Source organism: Acanthisitta chloris, unplaced genomic scaffold, assembly GCF_000695815.1.
Source record: "Acanthisitta chloris isolate BGI_N310 unplaced genomic scaffold, ASM69581v1 scaffold41177, whole genome shotgun sequence".
Classification (NCBI taxonomy): Eukaryota; Metazoa; Chordata; class Aves; order Passeriformes; family Acanthisittidae; genus Acanthisitta; species Acanthisitta chloris.
The window spans coordinates 52,603-78,950 of NW_008683959.1; the positions used below are offsets into that span (position 1 = coordinate 52,603).

Here is a 26,348-nt window from a genome sequence, read left to right on the forward strand (position 1 = left end):
AGGTTGAAAGTACGTAATTAAATTATGCATAGATGACACTGACTTTGGGAACTTCTAGAGCCAAAAGCACAAACTCTAAGACTTGAATAAGCCATTCAGTTTTCCTGCTTGATTACAGTCTCAACCTTTGAGGAATGGGCAAAGACAAACTGTTACAACACACACCTACACAGAGGAACTCAAAATTCTTGCATCTCAGTTACAATTGTTAAGGACTAAGATGCAAGCTGGCTTGAAGACATCAAGGGAAAAGCATTAAATAGAGCATGCTGAGCAAAGGCAAGGTTTGCTTATGAGCAGAGAGGACTGAGAACACTACATTAATCTTCATTACTGTTCTGTCCTTTAAATTAAACAAGGAATATAAACAAGTACCTCTCTGGTTTTCCAAGACTTTTTACTTCCATACTGTCACCACTTATTCCAGTAAATACTACTCCCACCCTAAAAAGAAAGGAAAATATAGAGGTAATTATCACTGTAGACAAAATGCCTATTGATGGAGGGAGGGGGAGCTGGCAGGAAAAAAAAAGGACTCTTATACCCCATTACTGTTCTCTACTTCTAGAGAAATTTCAGAATGCCCACTTTCTGCAGTATTTTATTTGCAACATACTCCGACCACTGTCATTTCTCAAGGATTTCCATAAATATTTTAAATCCTCACTTTATAATACACCTAGGGGTTTGTGCATTTTATACTTGTATGTTTTCCCAGCAAAGTGACAGTGCCAGGCCCTGGATTTTACGAACACCCTGAGCAATTCTGAAGGCTGCTTTCATCACGGATTGCCTGCCCTAGTAGGCAATCCCTGTGTTAGTTTTGGCAGCAGAGCTCACCGGCTTGCAGCTTCAACTAAAGCTTTCTCATCTGGTGAAGAAGCATAATACTCCAATGGGGATGTGATTCCGTTGGCATGCCAGGGACCATCGGCACCATCTGTCTGATCTGCATTGATCTGCACTGTATGACAAAGGCAAACTGCTTTCAAGAAGAGTTCTTCCTCTTTCACCTACAGGAGATGAAAAAGCTTGGTTTGTAATATTTATATCCCAAATCTCTTTTGAAAATACTTAATAAAAACGTTTTTACTTAAAAATCTGCCAAGTATTTCTTGTTAAATAATCACATCTCAACACATTTAATAAATATTAATTGTTCAGTAACACCTAATAACATCAAACTATTCAGAAATTCTGATTTATAGTTTTTTTAATGTTAATTGTACAAGAGCATTTCTCTGACAGAAAACACTTTCTTATCTTAGGATGACTAATGGTGGGAAAACTGAAGAGTCTTACCAAACTATGCCTATTTCCATCTGGAGAATCTTCAGAAAATCCCTCTGGAGTTAGTTTACCATTGACCTCTTGGTACTTTATGCCATTAATGGAGCACTCCCGAAACTGCATCTCATTTTCAGTTAATGTACCAGTTTTGTCTGTAAACACATACTCTACCTTTTGTAAAACAAAACAAATAAACAGACTTGGAATTGCATGCACTTATTAGAAAAAAAAAAGAAAATAATCTCAATTCATACTTTCTACCACACATCTTTTTTTGGATCATGTGAGAATTTTAATTTTTGTCATCAGTAATTTTTACCTTATTATAAAACTAATCAGAAATCAAAACACAACTAATAAAAAGCCTGCAGGAATGAATTTTAATACTAAAAACTAAGTAGAAAATAGGTTAAAAGAAGAAAAAAATGTATTTTTTACTTTACCTGTCCCAATTCCTCATTGAGGTCTGACGTATTTACTTGGGCTCTCTGGTTTGTTTCTTCATGGTAGAGGTCAAGATCCCAGCCAATAAAAAAAGATCCAAGAAACTTCTGCATCTCAACAGTCACATACAGTGAAATAGGTATGATAAAATTGTAAAGTACCAGAAAAGCAAGAAAATCTGAAATAAATCTCAGAATCTACAAAAGAACAAGAAAAAAATGTAAAGATTACCACAGTGATCAGGTGAAACATGATGACTTAGTTGTGTTTCAATATGCATGAAAAATGACAAGTTGAGAGAGTCAGAGAAGACCAAGTCCCACGTACATACGAGAGAGACAACACTCCCAGTGACAGTGCAGGCAATTCCAGGTTGCCCCAGTAACACACCCTCAGACTGATGCAAAAAGTCTGCCTTAAGCTATGACTGAACGTTTCAATTCACAAGTTCATTAATTTTTGTCTTTCTGCTGAATATGTCAGGAGAGCTGCCAATTAATATTCACTGTCATGGTGACTGTTTTCAAATGTCTCTTTCAAGAAGAGCTGGAGCCAAAAAAACTTAATGCGTTCCCCATTCCATCATAGCATCATTCCTACAGGCTTTCCTAATGAACCATGAATTGTGAAGATAAACAACTGATACTCCATGCTGTCAGAGGAATCTGTGTTGTTATAGGACAGTACAGCAGTAAGAGGGTTCCTGTCTGCTGGCATTCCCCAGTGATGTGAGTGATCCAGACTACATGACATGAAAGGGACCATGTGGACTTCCCATGGCACAGACTTCATTTTTGCCTCTTCAAATCATTGTGTTCAACACATACATTTCAGGCAAAGACCTATATAATGGGACAGAAACTTCCCTTTATTAGGTAAGATAATTTAAACGATCTCTGAAATGCAACACTATGGTCTCTGAAGTTTCTTTTTCATTTGCACAAGAAGCTTAGTATCTAAACTGTACTTCAGGAAGACTCTTACCAACACTTGAATACTGAGCAAGGGAAATTAGAGATGAGAAAAAAGCGGTCATCTCTTTCAGCTCAACCAGGTATTGGTTTGGGAGAACATTTTAAATAGAGGGAGTATAGAAGCAGACAACCGTTTGCAAGGCTAAATGTCTGTTCTTCCTAATTAGGGAGCATTGCTATAATTATTTAATAGAAGTCAATACCAATAATTAAGGTGTCTGACAGAGAACTCAGCAAGTTCTGTGCCTAAACCAGAAAAGATAAGACAGAAACCAGTAATTCATATAAGAGAAGACATACTGGAAGCAGTGACAATTAACTAAGGTTAGTGAGGTTCTTCGAGCACTGGCTGTGAAACAACAATCTGCACACACAGGACAGATGGACAGGGAAAACATTCCAAGTAAGGATGTCAGTATGTGGAGAATGCAAAGCAGATTGTGGAAGTAAACATGGGAGAGAGAAAAACAAAGACATGATAGAAGGAGAGTGACACTGCAGAAATACATGTGGCTCTCTATGTTCTTGATAGCAAAGATAAAAGAATGGAAAGATTGAGGAAATACTTATCCCAGTTCTATTCAGAACTGAAAGGCCTCCACAGGCTAGTCTAACTTGCATAGCAACTACTTCAAATTAAAGCTCCTGAACTCCTCTGGATAAAGGTAGACTTGTACAGAAATCAAAAATTAAACAGAACACAGCAAAATAAAGAGTGACTTAAAAAGAGACACTCCTCAGAACTGCAGATTTCAGGAACACTTCAAAGTATCCCTCCAATCTCTACAGAAAAGCAAGAAGGCAAGCAGGAGGCAGGAGCAAAATTACAGCCTTACAAAATTGCCTGAACCATCTCAACATCACAGAAAGTACAAAATTCCTGAACTGCGAAGTCACTGCAATAGAACATACACAGCAACAGGCATCCTCCTCTTTTCATTTATAGAACGACAAAACACACCCAAAAGATCAGTAACAAAACCAAAGAACATCAGAAATATGCCCTAATGAAGCCCTAAATTTTCAGAAACTTCGGTCTTTTCATAAAGAAAAGTGCAGCCAGTAACAGAGGTAGAAATATTTCTACACAATGGGTAGGCTACATAGCACTACCTTTCTCAAAACCAGTGAGAGAACAGCACAGAAACTTGCAAGTGGATCATATGGTAGTTACACTTATATCAAGAACAGAGACATAATAAATATCGTGTTCAGTAGATATTGGTTGAGCATTCCTCACATAGGCAACTGGGTAGAATTACTTTACCTTACTGCTGTTCCTTTCATGCTCTGTTTTTTCATTATACCAAGGCTCATCCCATTTCTCTTCAGCCTGCCATGCATACTTTAATATAGTGCTCAGAATGGCTTCAAATAGGAGGATTATTAGATAAATAATCAAAAAGGAATTCATGGACCTACAAAGAGGCAAAAAAAAAAAAAAAAAAGGCAAGCACCATAAGTATATTTTAATTGATCTGTTGCCATACTGGTTACATGAATTGATCAAAAACCTGTTGGACACTTTAAAAAAAACACGTCTTGAGCCTGATATGATGTTTCTATGTGACAAGCAAGCAACACAATGGAAAAGACATCCTACATCTGACTAACATAAACTCTCTATATAGCAATATGAAGACTAGACTAAGGTGCAGGAATACCCCACAATAGCTGACTTGTGTCACAATTGCTGCCCAAGATTTTGGGGCTGACTTAGCCTTCTCTATTTCACCTAGCATCAAGCAAGGCTGTGAACGCATTACAAACAACCACATTGGAAACTCAAGACTGCCCCTTTTTCTTCAGTTAGAAGAGCACTGCCATGTGCATCTGACTATTTACTCCAGTTCATGCTATACCAGGACATACTCAAACCTGTATCTATATTCTGTAATGTTAGCCAGACCATCTCTCCACCCCTTGCTTTGATGGCTGAACTTTTCTTGTGCATGCTACAGTTCTGTTTGCATGTAGCTACAAAAGAATAATCAATTCCAAGCTTGGGTAGGAATGCCAGGAGGCTCTCTCAGAATTCTAGTAACTGCAATAAAGGCAACACATCAGAAGTCCTGTTCATTTTAAAATAAATCAAGAGATTCAACATATAAATCTCTGTGACAGTAACACCTACCCCGTAACCATGAGCAAGCTTGGGTATTGCTACTCTGTACACTACTAAAGAATCAATAAAGCATAAAATGTCAAGAAATGCATTTTGCCTTCAACAGGAATCTATAAAGATAAAGCAAGTAACACTCCCTTCCCCTGACTATAATCCAATGACAAGACCATCAGGGTTTAAAAGTTAGAGGAAAAGCTGAGTTAAAACTCTACAAATAAGAGAGACATTAGAAAATAAACATACTTTTCTACTGCTGACCGTTTCTGAGATTTACTCTTGTAATTTAATGCCATCTTTGTCTCCATACCTGTATACACTGCAACACCTGGGAAGGAAGGGGGGGAGAGAGTTATACTTTATTTTCTGCACAAATACAATTTGCAGAATTTTTCATTTTAAGAGACATGGGATAAAATCAAGAGGTGATACTACGTCTGTGTTTACTCCAGTACAGTGGTGAGAGTATTTTGTAGGTGTTTACAATATTTTGCTATAGTAAAACAGTACTACTGAAGTTATTTTAACACCTACTACAACACTGTTCACTATTATGACTGTAGTGCTCTTCAATATGTATTTTATGGAAATCAGAATGGTAAATCTCAGGAGAAAGTCTTGAACAATGGGTAATAGTAAGAACAGTCATTTATCCATTGAAGTTAAGCTATTCCTTTATTGAACCACTTCAAATATTTTCACAGAGCAGAGCTGGAACTTTATATCCTTAGAGATTCTTCAGCATAATATCATTACTTTCATCTATAATCACATCCCCTCAGGTACCAGACAGCAAGATTATTACAATTTCTTCAGTGCAAGCAGAATTAAAACGCAGTTCATCAACATGCTTTAAAAGAGAATACTCTTTAAATATTTAGATGTCTACAAACCAAATATTTCTTTAGTGTTTTTTAATCTTGCTCCACGAAGTAAGAGACTTTCAGGCCCAAGAGGTCTAAAAAGAAACAGACACATCAGCATTTAAAAATTAGTTGCTCTGTATTCCACTGAACTACTGAGATAAAGTATTCTATGCAAAGTGCTCCTATGTCCCCTAGGAATTCCCAGTGCAACAACTCCAACCCCATCCTCACTGAGGTCCACCTTCAATCATCTTTATTCCTTTTACCACGCCTCACCCACACATCTCCAGAGCTCTCCATTTCCTTTCATGTCTCCTTTGGTCACTGCCATACTCACTCACCACTGTTCCATATCCCATAACTAGGGCTTGAGCTAAATATCCCAAATGGCTGGCTCAGAGGGACCTGCAAGTTACTTGAGAAGCAAGTAGGCAAGAAACCAGTCAAGCTCACAGTGCACCAGGAGTATTTGGCTAATCAGCCCATCTTACTTCTACCTCCCTGTCAAACTAAGATGATCTAGAAACTTCAAAAGCTATTCATACCAACAGAGACAAACAACTAGATGGACAAACCACTATCATGGCAGTGCAAATTTTGTTTCCTAACACAAGAGCAAAATTTCCTGTTTTTAACTCACACCTATCCCACCACAACAGCACATTAATTTCATTGGCTAAGTTAACTGTAAACAGTGCTATGAAAATGAAGGTCTAGTTACAAGCAAGGTCAATATAAGGTCAGAGCCACATGTTCTACATCAGCAGCTGTATCATCTTTAGAAACTGCCAGCAGAGTTGGACTGATATTTTGAAAAAAATATTATTGCCAGTGTTTCAAATGAAAACAGAAATCTAACAACTGCAGTGGCCAGGTCAACACTGGGTATAAGCAAAAGAACTAAAGATCATATGCTAAGTGCTCTGCCATACAAGCCCTTGGGTTTGCCATGATCACTATTAGGCAAACACTTGAAGTTCCTCTTAAAGTATAACCCGGAGTCACACAACAAAACCCCAAAAGCCAAACCAACAACTCACCTCCCACAGTCAAACGTTTAACTTACATGTTACTGCAAATGTGAGCATTACCATCACAAATACCATGTGTGCCAATTATGCACACACATTATGATGGGTTCTTTAGATTACACATATGTATGTGCATATTGCAGGCTAGACTGAAACTTTAACTGCAAAACTGAACTAAAAGGGACCAAATGCTCAACCATTTAAACTTTTCATCCTAGAAACATAATTTATATTTCTGGATTCAAGTTTGTAAAACCAGTCTGGCAAACCTAAAATACAAACCCCGAATCAGTGCAACACAGACCAGACAAGTTTATCTTTGACAGACAGAAGACACAGCCCTGTTAGCAGTCAGAACTTGCAACTATTTTTTCCCTTTAAACTGGCTCTGTTATATGTTGTCAACTAAATTATTTTGATAGATTATCCCAGACAGGCTTGGCAGTAATGAACTCTGAAGAGCTCTAAGTGAAATAGCACATAAAGCGACCTTAAAAAACCAGCAGAATGGGGTTTTGGGGGTGGAATGGGTGGGGGTTTTGGTGGGGGTGGCTAAGGCACTGGACTTGGGGCCAAGTGACCTGCTTTCTACACACCCATATTTCTTGCAAAAACACTGACAAATCCTTGACTGATTCTAGTGCCACTCCTATCTAAAACTGTCAGATGTTTGCCAGCCTCAGAGGAGGCTCTCTTAACAAGAGACTTTCAGTTCTTCAGACTGAAGGCAAACATAACATGGAAAATAGTACTGCTTTAATATTCAAGTCAAATTTCACTAAAAAGAAGTATAAAAGATAACATTTTGTATGTTAGACAAGTGAAAGAAACATAACAGATTTACATGTTTCTATGACAAATTTATATATCATAATACAGCACTTCACCTCTTCAGAAGAGGTGACAAGGTTTCTTGAAAGCCTGACTTATCCACAACTCTCAAGACAAAGTAATTAAGTAATTTGAATGCTAAATATTCCCGAAAATTTGCCATTTCTTGTGAGTAATTTCCATGTCTTTCTTGCAAACCACAATCTTTCTCCCTCCTCTTCTTCCTATTTTCTCTCCTCCCCTGTCACGGTGGGAATTGACTGAGCAGCTGTGTGGATGCCTGGCTGCTAGCTGGGGCCAACCAAACAATCTTTTCAGGAAGTTCACATGTTGGTCTGTAAGTGGCTTCACATCTTCATTTTTGTATTTTCACATGTGTTTGTTACTTGCAGTGACTGCACAAGGAAAGGCTGTGAACACATGATTACATGCACACAATTATGTGCTGACTATCCCAGATGTAAACACTTATCTGTACAGTCCAGCTGTAGCTTGAAACATGTAATAAAAGCTAAAAATTTGTAGCAGAGGCTTTTAGACCAGGAATTTCTAGGAATTTCAACAGCAAAAATTCCTCCTCATTACCTCTGATAACAAGGGATGTGTTGTAGCCTACATAATAAGCCACTGGAAATTGTTTCAGATCAATAAATGCTTTAATTAGCAAATAGCAAAGTCACCAGCTGATTGCATGCCTAAAAATTATCCACTCCAGAACAGCCGAGCCTTCCAGAACTGTTGGATTAAATCTGAAAAACTGGGTAGCAATGAATTTTCTTTCACTAATTTTTTCCTCATCTCCAACTGAAGTATCCAGCTATAACTGATACTCTAAGTAAAAAATACCTCTCCCTTTCATATATCCAACAGTAACTCTTATTTGTGATGGCCATGATTTTAACCATCTCCATGTGTTCTAAATAATCATCTTATAAAATTTTACTTACCTTACTATTTCCTCAGCTTGTTGACTTACAGTTATTCTTCCAACAAATCTAGGAAAGATGGACATGTCTTAGAAATATCTACATGAAGATTCAAAAATGTAAAAAACTCTCTATATTTAAAAGAAAGTTCTTGAAATGGTTCCCAAGTACAAAATAAATCAACTTTTGTTAACAATCAAACTAAACCAGTATTTCAAAGCTGGCAATTATTTTACTAGAGACATTTAACAACAGAAACATTTATCCTTCAAAAGAATAGTCATTTGGGAAAGCCTATTAGCTTTCATTAAGAACCACAAAAGATTGTTTCTCCTCATTTAAAACAGTTTGTGACTTCTTGATGATTCAGTAAGAATTCCTCAACAAATGGAAGTTAGCATATTATCCATCAGGAATAATAACTTTCATTTAATACAACAAATCTACTCTGCATTTCAAATCAGACACTTGCACATTCAGCTTGACCACAACTACAGAAAGGGACACAAACTGCCATAGTGATTGTACCTTAACTTGATAATTATCAAGTGTTTGAATAACTGTTCAAGCTGTCTTAGTTTTAAAGAATTTAATATTTCTCAAGGAACCCAAAGCTTACTTATGAGCAGCTGCTGTGATATTCTTGGATTTTAGAAACTACTAGTTACTACTTCTTAATTATACGATTCAGAAGAAACTTGGATAGGAATATAACTTTTGCTACCCATGATGCTGTTTTACCCGGTCTGTGACATTGCTTGCTGATGTTAAGGTGCACTCAGATCCCTGTTTTTAATCTAAAGTTTTGCTGCTGAAGAATGGAGTTCAGATCTTCTCTTAAGCATACGCAAAACAAACATGACTGACACATATCCTTAAAATTAACATAAGCTTACAACAATTTCCTGTGATCTGAGTTAACTCCAATTTAAAATATCCTATATAGTACTGAAATGTCCTGGCAGAACCTTATACAACTCTTTCTTCACCCTGCTCAGACTTGTAGGCCACTTAATTTTTTTAAATCTGGAAGAAGGTTTACTGCTTAGAATAGAAATGTACATAATTAAAATACAAAAGGTAAATATTATACTATAATTTCTGGTTTACTATTGAAATACTTACACTTAACTTGTTACATGTAAGTTTCAGCAAACACATATGTATAAACACAATCCAGTTATTAAAACCCAACTTCATCAGCAGCAGATGTCTGAAGCTATTTTTATCTCAGCAAGAACCATAACATTCTTCATATTAAACACCTCATTTTGATTTAATTTCAAAACATTTACTAATAAGATGATACCTGTACAGATCTGCTTCTGGCTGCTGACATTCTATAACAGCTACCAGTTTGTCCAGGTTGGCAACAGACTGCAACACTGCTGTTTCTGGGACTGCAACGTGTGTCTGTAAAACAGTGCCCAGGAAGTTAGTACAGGACTACCAGGCAGCAGGGTGGGTATGTCAACAGGCTGAAATAAAAATGGCATCACAAATTAACTACATTGTATTTCACAGAGGTAACACAGACCTTGAGATTGGTCTCTCCATCCAAACTTGCAGTAGTAACGTGGCATGAACCGTCAACTCGATCAGATGACAGAAGCACCAGATCAACAGGAAAAGTCTCATCTTTGGCTACTCTGACAATGTCCCCCACCTAATGAAGAGAGAAGTATGCAAAGAGAGTTGTAAGAGAGCAGCATTCCTTTCAGCACTATTACCAAACACAGGCCACAATGATTGGTAATGAAACAAGAGCTTTAGCTATGTGACAGAAACAATTTTCCAAGTTGTCCTTCGCCACATACCCGAATATTTTTAGATCTGGTTTTCACAAGGCCACCGCTTCGGACAACATAAACTGGAGCACCATTTACTTCATTGTCTGCTTTGTGTCGTAGCCAATCTTCATAACCCTGTGCAAAACACATACAAATTCACTTTTTAAGCAAAAAGCCAAAAAACCACACTAAATATCTTCTAAGCAAATGTGCTTCAAATTACTTCCTGCATAGTCTGAATATAGCTACTAACTTCTCTCAAGTTTAAGGAAGTAACAGACTGAAATTACTTCAAGTCATACCATATAGCACTTCTTGTAGCTACTGCCATAGCTGCTGCATGAAATATTAAGATTTCTTAACTTTGTGTGACATGTCAGCTCTGCATAGCAAGAGAAGATGACTGAGGTTTTAGCTCTTTGTGAGTCCTAATGGAAGAGTCTGCAGCAACTGAGCTTTTAATTGATAAATTAAGCCATTTTCCTTTATTCAGCACCTCTTTAAGTACTCTTTATCCCATGCACACACATGGGCAAATATTCATGATTGTTAATCCAGGTATCTTATTCCCCTCCTATTTTCCTGAAGTATTAACACATTACTTATTTAATGCAATAGCATTAGAAAATGATAACATAATAATCTCTGATCCCCAAGTCCAGGTACTGTTTGGAAAGCCCCAGGAGGAAGCACAAAAAATGGATCAATCTATACAGGAAGTTCAACTGCCTCGTATATCCTGGCAAAACTCCCATGACTCACTTACAGTAATAAAGAGACGTCCTATAATACTTTTCTGTAGGTATAAAAACTGTGAAAGAGTTAAAAACACTTCCTTGAAGTCTGCAGACAGAAGAAGTGAGCTGTGTGAAACCGCAGGCATCATTTGAACTCATCCTACAAACATGACAACATAATACAAAAAGTACTGAAGCAGAAGCAGTTCGGAAAATTCTGTGGTTTACTGGAATTTGGAAGAAAGTTACATGATGAATTTTGTATGGTAAAAGTACAGTTTTGCAGTTCTACCTTCATGCACCTCTCCACTGCTACCAGCACAAATGAGTAAGGACAGCACAACTGCACTACCTGAGTTTGGAAAGAAAGAAGAGAGAGGGAAAGGCAAAAAGAAAAGATGTTGCGTATGCCAAATGCCTAAAAATAAATTATTAAGAAGTGTGTAGTAATAGCAGCCATACAGAGAGATGCTGGGAAATCAGAATTTTAAAGCCCCTAAGTAAGACTCCTTAAGAATCCTTTCTAATCAGAATGAAAGTCAGTACCTACAGCTCCTTGTTAAAGGTGACTGACAGAAGAAAACAAGGATTTAACTAACATCCAGTAACCTTGGGGCATTCGTCTCATAAACCTGAACAGCTGAGCAATATGGGCATTTGGCAAAGAACTGAAATTTACCTTCTTTAGAAAGTACAGATTTCAGCGCTTTCTCCATCTGACACCTACTGCCTACAACACAAGGGTGACACCTCACACCAGGGAATTCTTAAGAGCCAACTTAATGTGGTCAGTTCAAATTCCCCCCAAATTCACCTACTGCGGCATTTTGGAGAGTTCCTTACCCTCACTTGCAAATATTGGAAAAATACTGTGACAAAGAAAGATGCATTAGGAGCACAGGGAATGTTGCTTAATTGCATGAAAAGAAACTAAAGACTAAAATGTCTCAACTAAATTTTATTCTTAAGTCCTGTTACATAACTGCATCAGTGTGTTTGAGAAAATGCCTGCATTTTATATTATCAGGTTTTTCATTCTCAGTTTAGGTCTACAGTTCACCAAAACCTGCAAAGTAGTTGTTTGTAATTTACCTGATAGTCAAGTAAACACCTGTGTTCAGTCAGCTAAATAGCTATGAACTTAGTGAAATGGACTAAGTTTCCTAAAGTTCCTTGGGAAATACCTTTATTTGGTTGTAGTTTAGTTTGTGTCTTTTAACTTTTTGTTTTATTTTTATTTATTTGCTACTTTTGGACTCCTCTGAGGACTGCATACAGATCTTCACAGGCACAAGGAGGAAAGTGCTCTGGCTAACAAAAGAGACAAAATGACACAGCATGAGTTGCATCACTTTGCAGTCTTGTATGTCCTTCTTCTGACCTAGGTGCAATTACACTTCTGTGAAGAAAAAGTTCTGTTCTCCCTGGCTAAGATTAAAATAAGGCTGAGTTCTGAGGTTTGCTAGAGGTGCCACATTAGCTGGTCTTCTGGAAGCAGAGGAGAGTTTTTCCACCCACTGCTAAGCTTCTCAAACCTGCATATGATTAATGCTTCTATTTTTCCCCCTTCATCTTTTGAGGGAATACTAAATTATAGTTTAACATTTATCCTGATATAACTGTGTATAGAACCAATGCTCTGCAGCTTTCCAAAGGGGTTTCTTTCCTTAAAATCTGCTTCCTATTACACTTCTAGTTTGAGAGAAAATGGGGGCTGACTTGGAAACAACACTGGGGATTTTCCCCTCTGCATTTCAGTGAAGATTTATCTTTCTTCCTTGTCTGAGGGCAGCTTCTTGGAAATGCCATACTAAATTGTCCTTCCAAGCTGATACCTTGAGAATATTGTTTGCCTACTTTGCAGCAGGTAGGCTAAACACGAGAGTCCATTAAATCAGTTTAGGTGGTTCCAAACAGTCCTTGCAGAGATACTGAGACACCCAGAAAATCTCCTGATGCTTGGCAAGTCCTGAATGATTTGAAGCTTCCAGAAGGAAGGACAGAATCTCTACTCTTTGCAATTGATGGTAAGATACTTAAATTTCCTGATATAAGATTGGACATCTGGAAACAAGGTGGTGTTATATTATTTCATACTATTTTAGACTTACACAAGTCCAACTTCTTTCTGGAAAAAAATGATCTAATATTTATAACTCTGTTTCATAATCTGAGTTCACACAGCTTTAAGGAATATTATCCATTGCCTACTTATGATTATAGCTCTTGAACATGTGATTTTTTGGGGGGGTGATGGTAACAACTGCAACTGAATAGGATTAAAGCACTCTACATATACAAATTGCACAGCAGCAAGATGAAATGCTAGTTCAAAAATTTCTCTGGCATTAAGAACCCCTCTGCCCCAAACACTATTCTATCTGCTTGACAGCTAGAACTATTTTTACTTTTGCCCTATTTCTGTGTGGCTTTCAGTCTTACTGGCACAGAAGGCAAATTGAAATTCCAGTTGTAGCTCCATAACAGTCTCCTGCTTATTTTTCAGTTGCTGGACTGCATCTCTTCCCCAGACAGCACTGTCAAACCCTTTGAAGGGGATAGTTCCTGAAAATTACCTCCCTGCAGAAGAGATTATCATTTCCAGCCACATCACCTCTTTATTTATGAGCTTGTTTCTTTCTCCTCTTGCTTTAAGGGCTTAAAGAAAACAGTTTTTTTCTTTATTGTTCTTTTAATTTTACATTCTCAACCTAGGGGTTCTAGGCCTCAGAACAATGCAGCATGGTGCTTGAACAAGATTTCTATTAAACTCAGAAGATTTTTTCTTACTTCAAGTGCTATAAAGCACTCCAAAATATTTTCTGCAACAAAAAAAGAAGAAAACAAAACCAGAAGCTTTCTAAACTGGACCTTTTACCTGGAACAGGACTATGGTGAACACGTATTTCACACCATGAAACACACTCCTTGGGGCAAAATTTGCCTTTTAACTACTGACAAACATGGTCTGCACCATTGCTTCACCTACCCAAGCTCCCTCCTCAGTGTGTGATGTGGGAGGATTGGTTTTAATATGCAGCGAGGTGTGCCAAAGGAATAAGTGAGGAGCTTTCAGCAAACGTCTTATAACAAGTGACACGTAATGTTTAGACAAAAATGCTGCCTGACAGTCATTCACTGTCCATTTAAGGGTACTGCAGTGAGTCACTGAGTGCTTGACAACTAACCAAATACTGAAGCTCAAGCATCTAACAAGAAACATTAAATACAAAATCCTAATAATTAGACCTTTTTATGTATTTTCAGTATCTTAACATTATCTTGGTCAGACTTTGTTGAGTAACTTCACCTCTGAAAGACTTCATGCCACAAGATTTTTTCCCCTTTACCTGTTTTATGGCTGTCACAGTAATGACAAAGAATAATGGCAATCCACTGGTAATAGGACTGGTAGGGGTATCTATCATGAGCTAAAAGAGAAAAAATTAGAAAATTAGCCTAAATTTTATATTTATAGTTGTACTTTCCAAAAAAACCCCAATGAAGCAAGATGACAACTATTTTTCAAACCCCTCATTATAACCTTGAGTATTTTTACTGCACTTCCTGCAGTATTTCTGGAGCAAAACTCAGTTTCTGACAACTAAATAATACATGTCAATAATGATGCAAACAAAGGTTCTAGGGCATAGAGCAGCCTTAGTCACATTTGTAATGCATGTGACAATTTTAACAGTCTTTACTAAAAAAATGTATTTTCATCCTAGAAAGATGAATTCAAAAGTATATTACAAAGGAAGGAAATCTACATTTCATGAAGCTGCTTCAACACTCTATACAATCTACTGCTTAACAGCAATGTAGAGATTAACATCTTGCACTTTGGAAGTGAAAATAAAGTTAAAAACAGTAATTCCCAATGGTTTGGATATTAAAGAACACTTTTTTCAGACTGCATCTTTCTGGTTCCCCCAAGTTAACATGCAGTTTGTACAACTTGTGCTATCATTGCTAGCATGCCAAAAGTGCAGTGTACACACTAAGACTCTGTATGTGGGGGGATGTTAGTGGTTCTCCTCTGCTGCTGGAAAAAAACAACACAGTCAAGTGCTGTAAAGAAAATATACACAAGAACTATTCCAAACCACAGACACTGATTTGATCCACTTTACCTGAGACTTATGGCATTGCTTTGGGAATCATTAAAGAAGAAAAAAGAAATCATACATGAAGTTTACTCTGTTAAGAGCCAAAAACCTCACAGAGAAAACACAGATTATGCCACCTTACAACACATGCAAGAGTTTATTTTCTTTTCCATCGAAACAGACAATTTATAGAACACAACAAAAATGAGACCTAGCCTGCAATATTGTCTGTTCTTCAACTATAGCATTGTGATTTCAGCTTGGCTGCATGTTGTCCAAGAAAACCCAAGCTAAATGCATCTGCTTTTTGGCTGGATAGGGTTAACCATTACATTTCTGTCACCTATACTCTCATATACTTTCTCAAGAGAGGCTGATGTATGAAAATGAAGCAGGTTTTGTGCTGGTGGAATTGTCATGGTCTCCTGCTCCCTTTGCTTCTTTCACCAGAACACCATGGCCCTCTACCATCACACACCTGGTGTGGAGCCTCATGTGACCAAAACACAGTCTGTCACCATGTTCTGGGCATGCATATGTGCAGTGAACAGTGTGGACTGGACTGTGCTGCATATGTTTAAATCACACAAGAACTTGCCATCCCTGGTGGAATAAGGTGGTAATGACAGACACTGTGTCTTGGTCACATGAGGTTCACAGGACAGATACCATGGTGATCAACTTGAAAGGCACTTTTGCCTTAGAAAAAGAAAAAAGTATTAGATATTAATGAACTTCCAAGTGGGATTCGAATGAAAACAGAATTTCATTCTAACAAATGGACAAAAATGACTGCAGCCTTTCTCCTGTTTGGTTTCCAAGAACACAGACACATAGATGACATTTCCCATACACATGAGGACATCCACTTGTCAAGAACTGAGGGAACAGGATTACACTAAGAATAAAAGTTATGCCTTTAGATCAGTATTTGTTCATGGACATCACATTTTGACAGGACTGAAATCTACCAGTTTGAAAGAAATGTGACAAAATTGAACTGAAGAGGTAAATCTGCATTAAAAAGAAACAAATGCAAAGGTGTCAGGGGGTACTTTAAGTAACATTTGTGTTCATCCCCAGCACAGCCCCATCTTCTTCATGCTACAATATGTTAAACAGCATAAAACATCACAACAGGAATGACACAGTCAATATTCTTAACTAGGAAGACGTGATAGACAACACACAGTGTTAAGACTAAGTTAGAACTACATGATTTTACTAATTCCCAACACAAGAACTCTCAGCCTAGAAAGATTCTTCTTTCTAAATGTGAAAGAAACAGATCAAGGGACACAGGAGGCAGTGGATTAAAAACTGCAGAACTGTCCCTGCTACTGACATCTTGCACCACCACAGGCAAATTTTACGAATTCTTCAGTCTCTGGTTTTTGCCAAATGAGGTGCCATCGTTTTCAGATGCATACTGTGTTGGTTAATCACTGTGGAGGGCTGCACATGTTCAAAGCATTCTGTTTTACAATGCAAGAAAAGTTTGTGTACCCCAAAATCTTGTCTCCATCTCAAATACTGATTGATCTTTCACAAGTAACTATGTCTCCTGAGAACCTTTCTCCCACTCATCCTTCACCTACTAAGCCTGGAATAGCCCCACAGAATGCAAGTACAATTACAGAGCTGGAGGTGCAAAGATCACAAAAATTCACAGACTGTCATAATATACTTGTGGATGTTCTTAATAGAAATATACTCTGCTGCAAAAGCCACAGCAATACTTCTGACCCACACTGTAACAATAACAGCACCAACTGATGTCTTCAAAACTGAAACTGTCAGTGCTAACTGTAATATCGATGTGTTCATCTCATCCGACCAAATTGAATTTGAGGATCTTAGAACTGCGTCACAAAAGTGAGATTCCACCTACCATGAGAATATTCACTAATCTCTGCTCAGATCAAGAGCAAGCACACTGCCTTATTTGTCTGCATTACAATAACAGCACCAACTGATGTCTTCAAAACTGAAACTGTCAGTGCTAACTGTAATATCGATGTGTTCATCTCATCCGACCAAATTGAATTTGAGGATCTTAGAACTGCGTCACAAAAGTGAGATTCCACCTACCATGAGAATATTCACTAATCTCTGCTCAGATCAAGAGCAAGCACACTGCCTTATTTGTCTGCATTGCATTACTTAAAAACACAGAGTAAATCTCCTGGTTTATTCAAACACCAGCAATGCCCACAAAAATAAAGAGCATATCTGGAATTTCATTACTAACTTAAGAGATTTCAAATTGCATTTTTGAGGCAGACAATTGAGTCCCTTTGCTGGCAGTACAATGGACTTTGAAGCTGCACATTTAAATACATTAGCACTAATGAATATAAAACCTCAGGATAATACTTAAATTTGGACATAATTCTTTTTAAAGTTATGTTCTTTTCCCAGAGAAACTAGAAATGTGTTCTTTTATAGACAGAATAAAAGTGGTGAAGTTAAATTCCTAGAACAAAAATCAGTGGCAGCATTTACAACATAAATTGCAATTTCCTGAGTATTGTTCAACTTACCTGAACCAAAAATATAATCAGAAAATAAAAGTTGGCTACTCTTCTGAACTGCTCAAATAAGTTTTTTGGGACAAAATTCCACACTGTATACTGAAGGGAAAAAAGGAGAGAGAGAGAAGAATTACAACACACTGAACAATTTTTCAGTGAAATTCAGTTCTGCTCCCATTAAACTCTCTTAACCTAAATATTTTCTTTCTCCATCCTCCCACCCCCAAACCTTCTTCTGGTCTTGCTCTTCTCCCACACAGAACTGCTGTATCCGGTTTTTGTGGTTGTTTTCTTTCCCTTCTGCTTTAAGTACAGCTAGCAGGGGAGCAAGGGCAGCAACTGCATTGGCTTTACAGGCCAAGTTAAAATGTTCTCCTACCAACTGGGACAGGGGCAGCTGGAGTCACTTGGCTGCCTGTATCCTGGGTAGCAAAGAAGAAATTAATCCTTGCAGCTGTAGCATTCTCTCCAACACTACAGCGACAAGACACATCCCCACCATCAGTTCTATTGATTTCAATCCAAGGACACACTAGGAGGGAATCTGCAACTGCAGTCCAGTGCTGATTTATTTTATGCAGCTTTCAGTTTGGCTATTTAAAAAAAAAAATCACAACTAGCTTCATCCTTCCTTTTAAGTAGTTTGTGGCATCACATCCAGACATGGGCAACACTGGTTTAAAACCTACTTTTCTTCAGAAATCCTGACCATCATGTTCAATTGCTCTGTACTTAAACAGGTTTTGAGGAAAGAAACATGAGAAAAGGAGAAAAACTACATAAGAAGCAACCTGGCTTTCCCTCAAGGAAGTTTAGAGGTTGTTTCATTTTGAATGTTGAGTATGTGCCACTAGACATAATACATGCATGCACATTGGCTACACAACTTCTTAAGTAGCACATCAAGTGGTTATCCCACAAGAACTGATTCCTTACCTTGGATGATATGATTCTGTTGTCTGCAAACTTCTGAGGAACATAATGGCCATGCTGGGGGAAACGATTTGCTATATAAATAGTTCTTGTATCGCTTTGATGTGGTGGGTCAAAACCCTAAAAAAAAAGTTTAAGAAAAAAAAAGGTGATCAAGAGACACTATTTAATTAACTGCTATTTTTCAGAATTGTTATCCTTGTGCTGAAAAATGAAACCCAGTTATCAAGCAGCAGTTTTAGAAGAGTGGCTTTTGAATAGTAAAGAACAGTAATGTGTAAACTGAAGGCTGTGTCCAAAGAATTTTCAAAAATTGGGGAAAAAATAAATCTCAGTTATGAGGTTGTGTACTCATTCCGAAAAATGAAGAGAAAAAATTCTGTCTCAAGTATAGAGCACTTGCTACCATGCAAACTTGAAGCCCTATGAAACTTAAAAAGAAACAAAAATGGAGATGAAAACATATATAAATTAGAAAACCTCACAGCTGTGCTCCTGATAACTCTAATAAAACAACTATTGAGAAAAATAAAAGGTCAAAACAAGCAAGTTATACAGTATGCTGTGATAACTGGATTTTGAAAAGATTCTCACAAGCTAAAAACCAAAAGCATATGCATCTGACTAGATGATAATATTTTTCCAAACAAGTTCTATCTCCAAGAACAAACATTTTGTCCAATCTCAAATGTGATTTCTTGCCATTACCACCAATTCATACATGAGTGGTAGCACTACTGAAAACAAAGTCATAGGGAAAAAAAGCATACTCAGGGATACTTATCAAGAGCTTCCTGCCAAAGAAGATCTGAGTGAAGTTCCTTAGAACCAAAGTCCGGTTGGGGCTATGGTCAGTATTTTCATCAACTGCCTCTCTGAGGGAAAGGGGAACACAGGTGTTAAACTTACATATGGCACCACCCTGGGACTGCAAGAACACCAAATAACAAGAAAAAAATTCAAAATTATCTTGAACAACCACTGGCAGAGAATACTGAAAGATCCAGCAGTTAGCCACAGGTAACTGCATCTAGAAAATGACAATAAAAGCCCATAAAGGCATTTTGTAGAAAAATATTAAAAGGCAATAGCAGATCACAGGCTGAATGTGAGTCAGCTGTGTCATCCCACTGAGAAAAAGGCCTTCAGAGCTGAGGAGGCCGGAGGAGGAGTGGAAGACACTGCTGAAGCACTGTGAACCAACTGGACAGCACCCAGAGGAGTGGAACATAAGCCACAAGAGATCCTGAAAACATGACATATAATGCAAGGCTGAACAATCTGAAAAGCAAAGAGCAAACAAACTGGAGTCATTCAGCCTAGAGGAGAGGAAACTTGGGATATCCTAGCAAATCTTCTGATATACAAAAGACTGTTCCATCAAGAAAATGGGTAATTTGAAGGACAAACAAGAACAGATGTAGGTAGGCTTACATTGCAGGTAGCAAAACTCAAGTCTGGATATTGGGAAACAAATAAAAATTCCTTTCTTATGGAAAGGAATAATTAAAAACCAAAAAAAGTCACGTGGGAAGGTTGCAATGTCTCTGTAACACAAGGGCTTATATCTAGGTCATTCAAGTCTCTCTTTAATTGAGCCTTTCCTGGGGCTACATGACTCACCGGAATCCTTCCTAGCAGTAATGTTCTGACCTGGAGAAGCAGGTGAGGGCAAAAGACAACAAGCAAGATAATAAAACAGTACTAATTCCAACAACAGGCCAAGGAACTTGCTAAAATATAAAGCAGATAGCTTTAAGAGATGAAATAAACCAGTGAAACTAAATCTGGACTGTTAAGCTGTTCGATGAGGGATCAATGATTGTCTGTAAAGTTGTGCATTTCAGCATCACACACATCTCAGAACCCACTCTGCACTGTATACACAAGTGCCTTGTTCTCTGATGCCAAGTGAAAGGATAAATGGTGGAACAGCTAGAAAGGGCATTACCAATTCCACTGCTGCAGGTGAGGAAACTACATTGGAGTTGCACTGCTTCACTCGTGAAATCACTCAGGCACTTTGACACTTCATGTCAAATTAAAACTGACACTTCAGAGAACTCCAAAAGAAGCTACTTCTGTACTAGCAAACTACCCATGATGAACACTGAGCACAATGAGTGACATAAAAAGTGGTTCATATAACCAATCAAGAATTTTCTTTTAATCCATTAATCTCTCTACCACAGGGCATTAGATATGTTCGCATTCAGGATGGTGTCATTTAAAGTAAAGGAATAATTAAAACATCCTCTCAAACATACACATTTTGGTATTTGGCATCATTACTACACAAACATTCTGCTTCAGAAAGAAAGAGGTCCAGAAGAAAGAAGGGAGGAAAGTAAGGAAGGGAGATTTTGCAAAGAGATTTGAAGGAGAATAAACTTTAGATGACTAGCAGTGGAAGGCTGGTCCAGTCACATGCTCCAGGGTGAAAACTTGTTTAAAGATAACAGTGGAGCATCGACACAAAAAGTAGATAGGGGAAAGGACAGGAAAAAGTACATAGGATGCCAAAAGCATAAAGAAAGGAACTGTTCACAGCTTTAAGAAAAAAAATACAAGCATGAAAGTAAGATGAAAAAAAATGAACCCATTAAGTGCTGACACAAAATTTAAGAGAGAACAGTGTTTGTAGCAGAAGCATTTTGGATATATTAGTGACACACTATTTCTAAATCAGCCCAGAAGATGCCACAATAAGTGTTTTACAAGCAAGAAAACACGTGCCTAATTAGTAGGACTAGGTACACAGCTCCCTTCTATCTCAGAAAATGTCTGGCACTCACAAAATGCCAGACATCCTCACTTTGGAAAGTCAAACTCTACAGCCGAAAAAATTCCACTCTAAAGCAAACAGATGTAAAGCAAGGGAAAAAACCAGAAAAAGCAAAAAAACAAGTGGCAGTCTTCTTTCTGACAGTGATAAATGTTAATCTCCATGCCACCTACTGAAAGTTATTAAAAGATAAATGAAATATTTCAGAGAGACTAAGGGTATCACTGAATTTTTCATATGCCCTTTTCAGGCCACTATCTGAGCACCTGAAGAGTTGATGAGTTTGATGACATTTTTCATATGAAAAGACCTCTCTACAACTCCAGCTTAACTGCACAAGCACTTCCATCAGAGAAGAATACCTCTGCTGAAGCAGACTCAACTGATTATAAGCAAGAAATCTATCATCCAAATCAGAAACTCAGGCCATAAAAGTTTATAGGTGCAGTTGTGCAGCTAAAACAGCTTAAAGTTGCAGTTTATACACATTTAATTCCGTTTTGTTGACATTTGCCACAGAGGAAGCACAGAAGCTGTGCAGTCAGCAGATCACAATGCACACGCAGGGCAAGTTGGGGACAAAAACCCTTCAGTTGTCAGAGCTGTGGTTGGAAAAGGACACATCCCCGGCAACCTTTGTGACTTGACTGTAGTCACAGCAGGAAATAAGTGTCAGAGCTGGGAACAAAACCCAGATTTCCTAAGTTTCATGTCTGCAAGTACTAAAGGCCATTTGAAACTACCCAACAACCCTGTCATGACATAATTAGCTGGTGAGACCACAACCAAGCAGATCTTCCAGAGAAATTTTAATTACACATCTCTCCAAGGAAAATTCGGCACAGACATTGAACTTAATTGTCCATGAACGGAGACGCCTTTAACACTTCTCTAACCACGGTGCTGGTCACAGAGCCTCTTCCTGACACAAAACTGATCTGTACATCCAGATTTCTGCCCAGCAAAGAAATTTTGCTTTGTAACTATACCCAGCCAGCAAAGCAGTGCAGAAAGCACACAGTTTCCTAATTACACTTATTAGACAGTTCTTTCTCTAACGTCATTCTCAAACTCAGCTGCAAAAGTAGGGTAACATGCCCTTGTCAAAGGATTTCTGCAGCTAAACAGCATGAGCAGAGAATCCCTAAATTAAAGTTTGGATCTTGCAGAACGGTTGTCACCAATATCTTTCAAAAGAAGTTAAGTTTTCCTGAAGTTATTTAGAGAAGTGATTTCTACTCAAGTGCACAAATCATTGACTTCATAACAAATAATGCTGAGTTTATTAGAAAACTGGGTATTTAAGGCTTCTTGATCAGGTATATTACAGCCATTCTTGATCAGGTATATTACAGCCATATATATTAAATCAATCAGCCTGAAATAAAAATTGAACATAAGAAAAAATGACCTGATTTTCTCCCTTCATGCTGCAAATTAAATCTAGATTTATTGGCTAAAGTTCAGCCCTTCAGCTGATTTATCAACACAAACTAGGCATTATCTACCCTTGGAATACAGCTCTCATTTGATCTTTGGCACACACCTCCCCAGTAGAAGTTCTGCACCCAGATAAACTTGACATGTTTGTTTTTGAAGGCATGCCACTTACACACAATACACAGATGCTTGAGTCAAGCTGACTTATAAAGCACAAATCTAAGTAATTTTTTTTGGGAAAAAAAGTGATTTCAGTTTTCCTTTTTTATAAATCTGCAATGACTGCAAAGTTGAAGCAATTTTTACTAAACTTCTTCAGCAGTGATTTCATTACTGTTCTAAAAGTTAGACAAAGATCCTCTGTGCAATAATTAGGCCCCCTTAAAACAGCACAGAAAACACACCCTGGGAAATTGAGGAGAAATATTTCACTGCAATTTTATGCAATTTCTTTAATGAAAGAAATGAGATTCAACAGCCACCACCAAACAACCACTTCCTACGTTTTGTCTCCAACCCAACCACTGTCCTAGGAGAACTGCCCTGCAGCCATTGGGTAAGGTGGACTGGAAAACTGATCCAACCAAAACCTCATCATTTTCCCACTTGGTTCTTTTTAATTTTTTTACTGTGTCAGTTCCCTAAAACAATTGCATGGTCATGCCAATTGCCTGGTGATACAATAAAAGGGTTCACTGTGAAAGAAGAGTTTTACACTGCTGCTGAGGAAGCACTATTGACGCGTACAACGAATTAGGCAACCACAGAGTAAGCAAATGAGAAGCAGCACTACAAATAAAAAGACCCTCCCAACACCTGAAAGTGAAAAGAAAGAAAAGTACAGATGCTTTTGTGGTCAACTTGTTGCTATAATATATGCATCTACTGCAAGACTGTTAACATTTCAATAGCACTGTTAAGGTACAGCAGCACTCACGCACACCCTCCCCACACACTCTACGGCAGAGCTAAGTCAGAGAGCAGAAATCCACGGGTCTTTCAGCAAGGATTAGTGACATGAGACCGGCACACAACAAATCAGTTGCTGTGTCAAGCTTTTCAATACATGCATCAATAATTACAAATCATCTGACAAGCAATTTTGGCTTATCATTTGCATGGAGCAAGGACACTTTAACATCATCTCCCAGCGCTTCTTATTCATCACTCGCAGCTTTTATGGGGGAGCCAGGGGGGAAATCAAACATATTTGCCAGAACTACTTCTGGTACGTGATCACGTTTCAGTGAAAAGGGTTTGAAAGAAGAAAGTTTCATTTAGAGCCTCTTCCTCTTTTTCAAAAACCACACTGAACACTGCTAAGAAACAGCAGTTCCCCTCACAGCCATCTGAATATCACATACTACTTAATACGACCAATAAACAGAAGAAAACTCAGTCTCAGAAACCCTTTTTCCTAAGGAAGTGACTTGACTGACCGTGGCTGCATAAGCAGAACACATTTCCTGGCAGACAGCCCAAAAGTCTGCTATTACACTGCTGTCAAGATATATTTTGATTAAAGGTGTTTTGAGGAAATGGATTTTCTTGCTTTGGATTTTCTTCTACATATACATAGAATACTTTTCCCTCTGTCAGATAAGATGATCTATTCACACTCCATGCACATTTTCAGAAGTCTGTGTAAATTTGTACTCCATACAGTCAGCCAATAATTCTTTCAGTCATGTAACTGGGCAGTAGTCAAACTGAATTTGCCATATCAAAGGTTAGCATGAAGGAAGAAACAGCCTCTCACAGCAATTTTAAACGCTGCTCTAACAACTAAAGCAGTGAATCAGCTGAAGCACCCTGATGTGTACATAGTGCCATGCAATTTGCCCCTCCCCTTTCAAATATCACTGCAGTAAAGAAATAAAACTGTACTAAAAGCCATGCACTCTTCATGCAACTTCCTCTTTCTACTTACTGTATTTAGAGTTGTTTAAAATATGATAATAAACCATGTTGTAACCTCCTAAATGACCTTTAACCACATTACATTATTTTGTGAAATCACACCTTCTAGGAAACAAAGCCTGAGAAATCCTGAAGCAATAATCCTTCCTTTCACAAAGTTACAGAAAGGCCTAGTACTGCACTCAGAAAAGTCATACTGGTGCTCAGAACAAAGTCCTGGTTACACTCGGCTGTTGCTGTTCTTGTTTTACCTTATTTTGTCAAAATGCCCACAAAAATAACTGGCAAAAATCCCTACTTAAAATCTGAAAAATCACCTATCTTCTCTTTATTTATCTGTAAACATAATAAGCAAAGTAAACTGGCCTCATTCACTGCTAACATACTTCCCTGCGCCAGCTTCTCTACACAGGTCACTGATGCCAAACATACTGGTCTTGCAACATCAATAAAATCAGAAAGGAAAAGAGAGCTGAGCAGGCAAGTTAGGCTTTCTAACACAGCCCTTTCACTTGAAAGGAAATGCTGTTTACTCGCTGCTTCGAGGAGCCATTTATAGAAGTATTTTACACAAGCATGAAGGACTTCTCTTCTGGGCTAGTTGTATGACCATTATGCCATAAGAGTATTGAAAACCACCATTTCAATATTTGGATTGGTTCTAGTAGGCAATAGCTACTTATGCCAATCAGCTCCTGCTGTGCAAGTCTAATTCACATTTTCCTTCAGCATGGAAAAAACCCACAAACATTTCCAAAAATCTCTTCCCCCCAAATCACCCCTAGATAATAAATCTTAACAGCTTTTTCAAAATGTGTGCCAAAATTATACTGACAGTTGCTGCTCAACAAATTTCACAGGAAGAGAATTTAGTTCATAGCTAGAACTGTCTAGCTCTTCCTTGTAACATGCTTTGATAAAGCTCTGTAAAAACATTACAGTTTTGAGTCTACTCCATCCATCGAATAGCACTTTAAGTTTTAATTCCATTTCAAACATGATTTATGACCTAAGTATCACTTTAATGTCCTGCTTTCAAACATGTGTACAAACTAGTTTATCCTTAAAGCTTGGTAAATCTTAAGCTTCCTTTCCGTTTTATTGTAATTCTTTCCAAACAGATATGTAAATATCAGCAAAAATTCACACAGACACCTATCAACTAGCACAAGAATATATGCAAAGGAGTAACAAAATGCAACAACATACAACAACATATATTTTTACAATATAAACCATATAAAACTTCCTTCCCTGGTAAAATATTTCAGGATGAGAATAAACAGCCTGTCTTTTGTCTACATCATTATATCTCCTTCCCATTTACAGGAAAGTTCTCCTCTCCCATGTTTATTTTTACACAAGGTAAACATGAAAAAAAATCCTCTTAAGTCACTGCATGTGGGAGGCCAAGGAATTGCAGGGGTTTGTTTCTGAAACCATGGTGTAACTGTTGGTCCTACTTTCTATCTTTTCTACCATCGTCTGCACTATTACTAGGTGTGTTTTTTTCAACAGCAACACAAAGAGGTTTGTATAAAAAAAAATAACTCTAGCTGCAAATATGTCATCTGTGTTTTGCTAGAAGATATGACCTTGCATTTAGAGAGGCACTT

General features: G+C 37.8%; 1 protein-coding gene across 1 annotated transcript in view; it reads right to left on the reverse strand.

Annotated features, from left to right (window-relative positions):
* Positions 1-18,701, reverse strand: part of ATP11B (ATPase, class VI, type 11B) — a 42,177-nt gene extending 23,476 nt beyond the window's left edge. The window contains exons 1-14 of the mRNA XM_009079109.1: positions 18,591-18,701; positions 17,664-17,753; positions 14,362-14,442; positions 10,302-10,409; positions 10,022-10,150; positions 9,794-9,897; positions 8,506-8,553; positions 5,724-5,788; positions 5,077-5,158; positions 3,976-4,126; positions 1,734-1,931; positions 1,303-1,461; positions 841-1,013; positions 376-444 (exon numbers count right to left, since the gene is read on the reverse strand). Of these exons, the coding sequence (XP_009077357.1) occupies positions 376-444; positions 841-1,013; positions 1,303-1,461; positions 1,734-1,931; positions 3,976-4,126; positions 5,077-5,158; positions 5,724-5,788; positions 8,506-8,553; positions 9,794-9,897; positions 10,022-10,150; positions 10,302-10,409; positions 14,362-14,439 (1,364 nt within the window). The 5' untranslated portion in view covers positions 14,440-14,442; positions 17,664-17,753; positions 18,591-18,701. The remainder of the gene's footprint in view (positions 1-375; positions 445-840; positions 1,014-1,302; positions 1,462-1,733; positions 1,932-3,975; positions 4,127-5,076; positions 5,159-5,723; positions 5,789-8,505; positions 8,554-9,793; positions 9,898-10,021; positions 10,151-10,301; positions 10,410-14,361; positions 14,443-17,663; positions 17,754-18,590) is intronic.
* Positions 18,702-26,348: the final 7,647 nt, after the last annotated feature.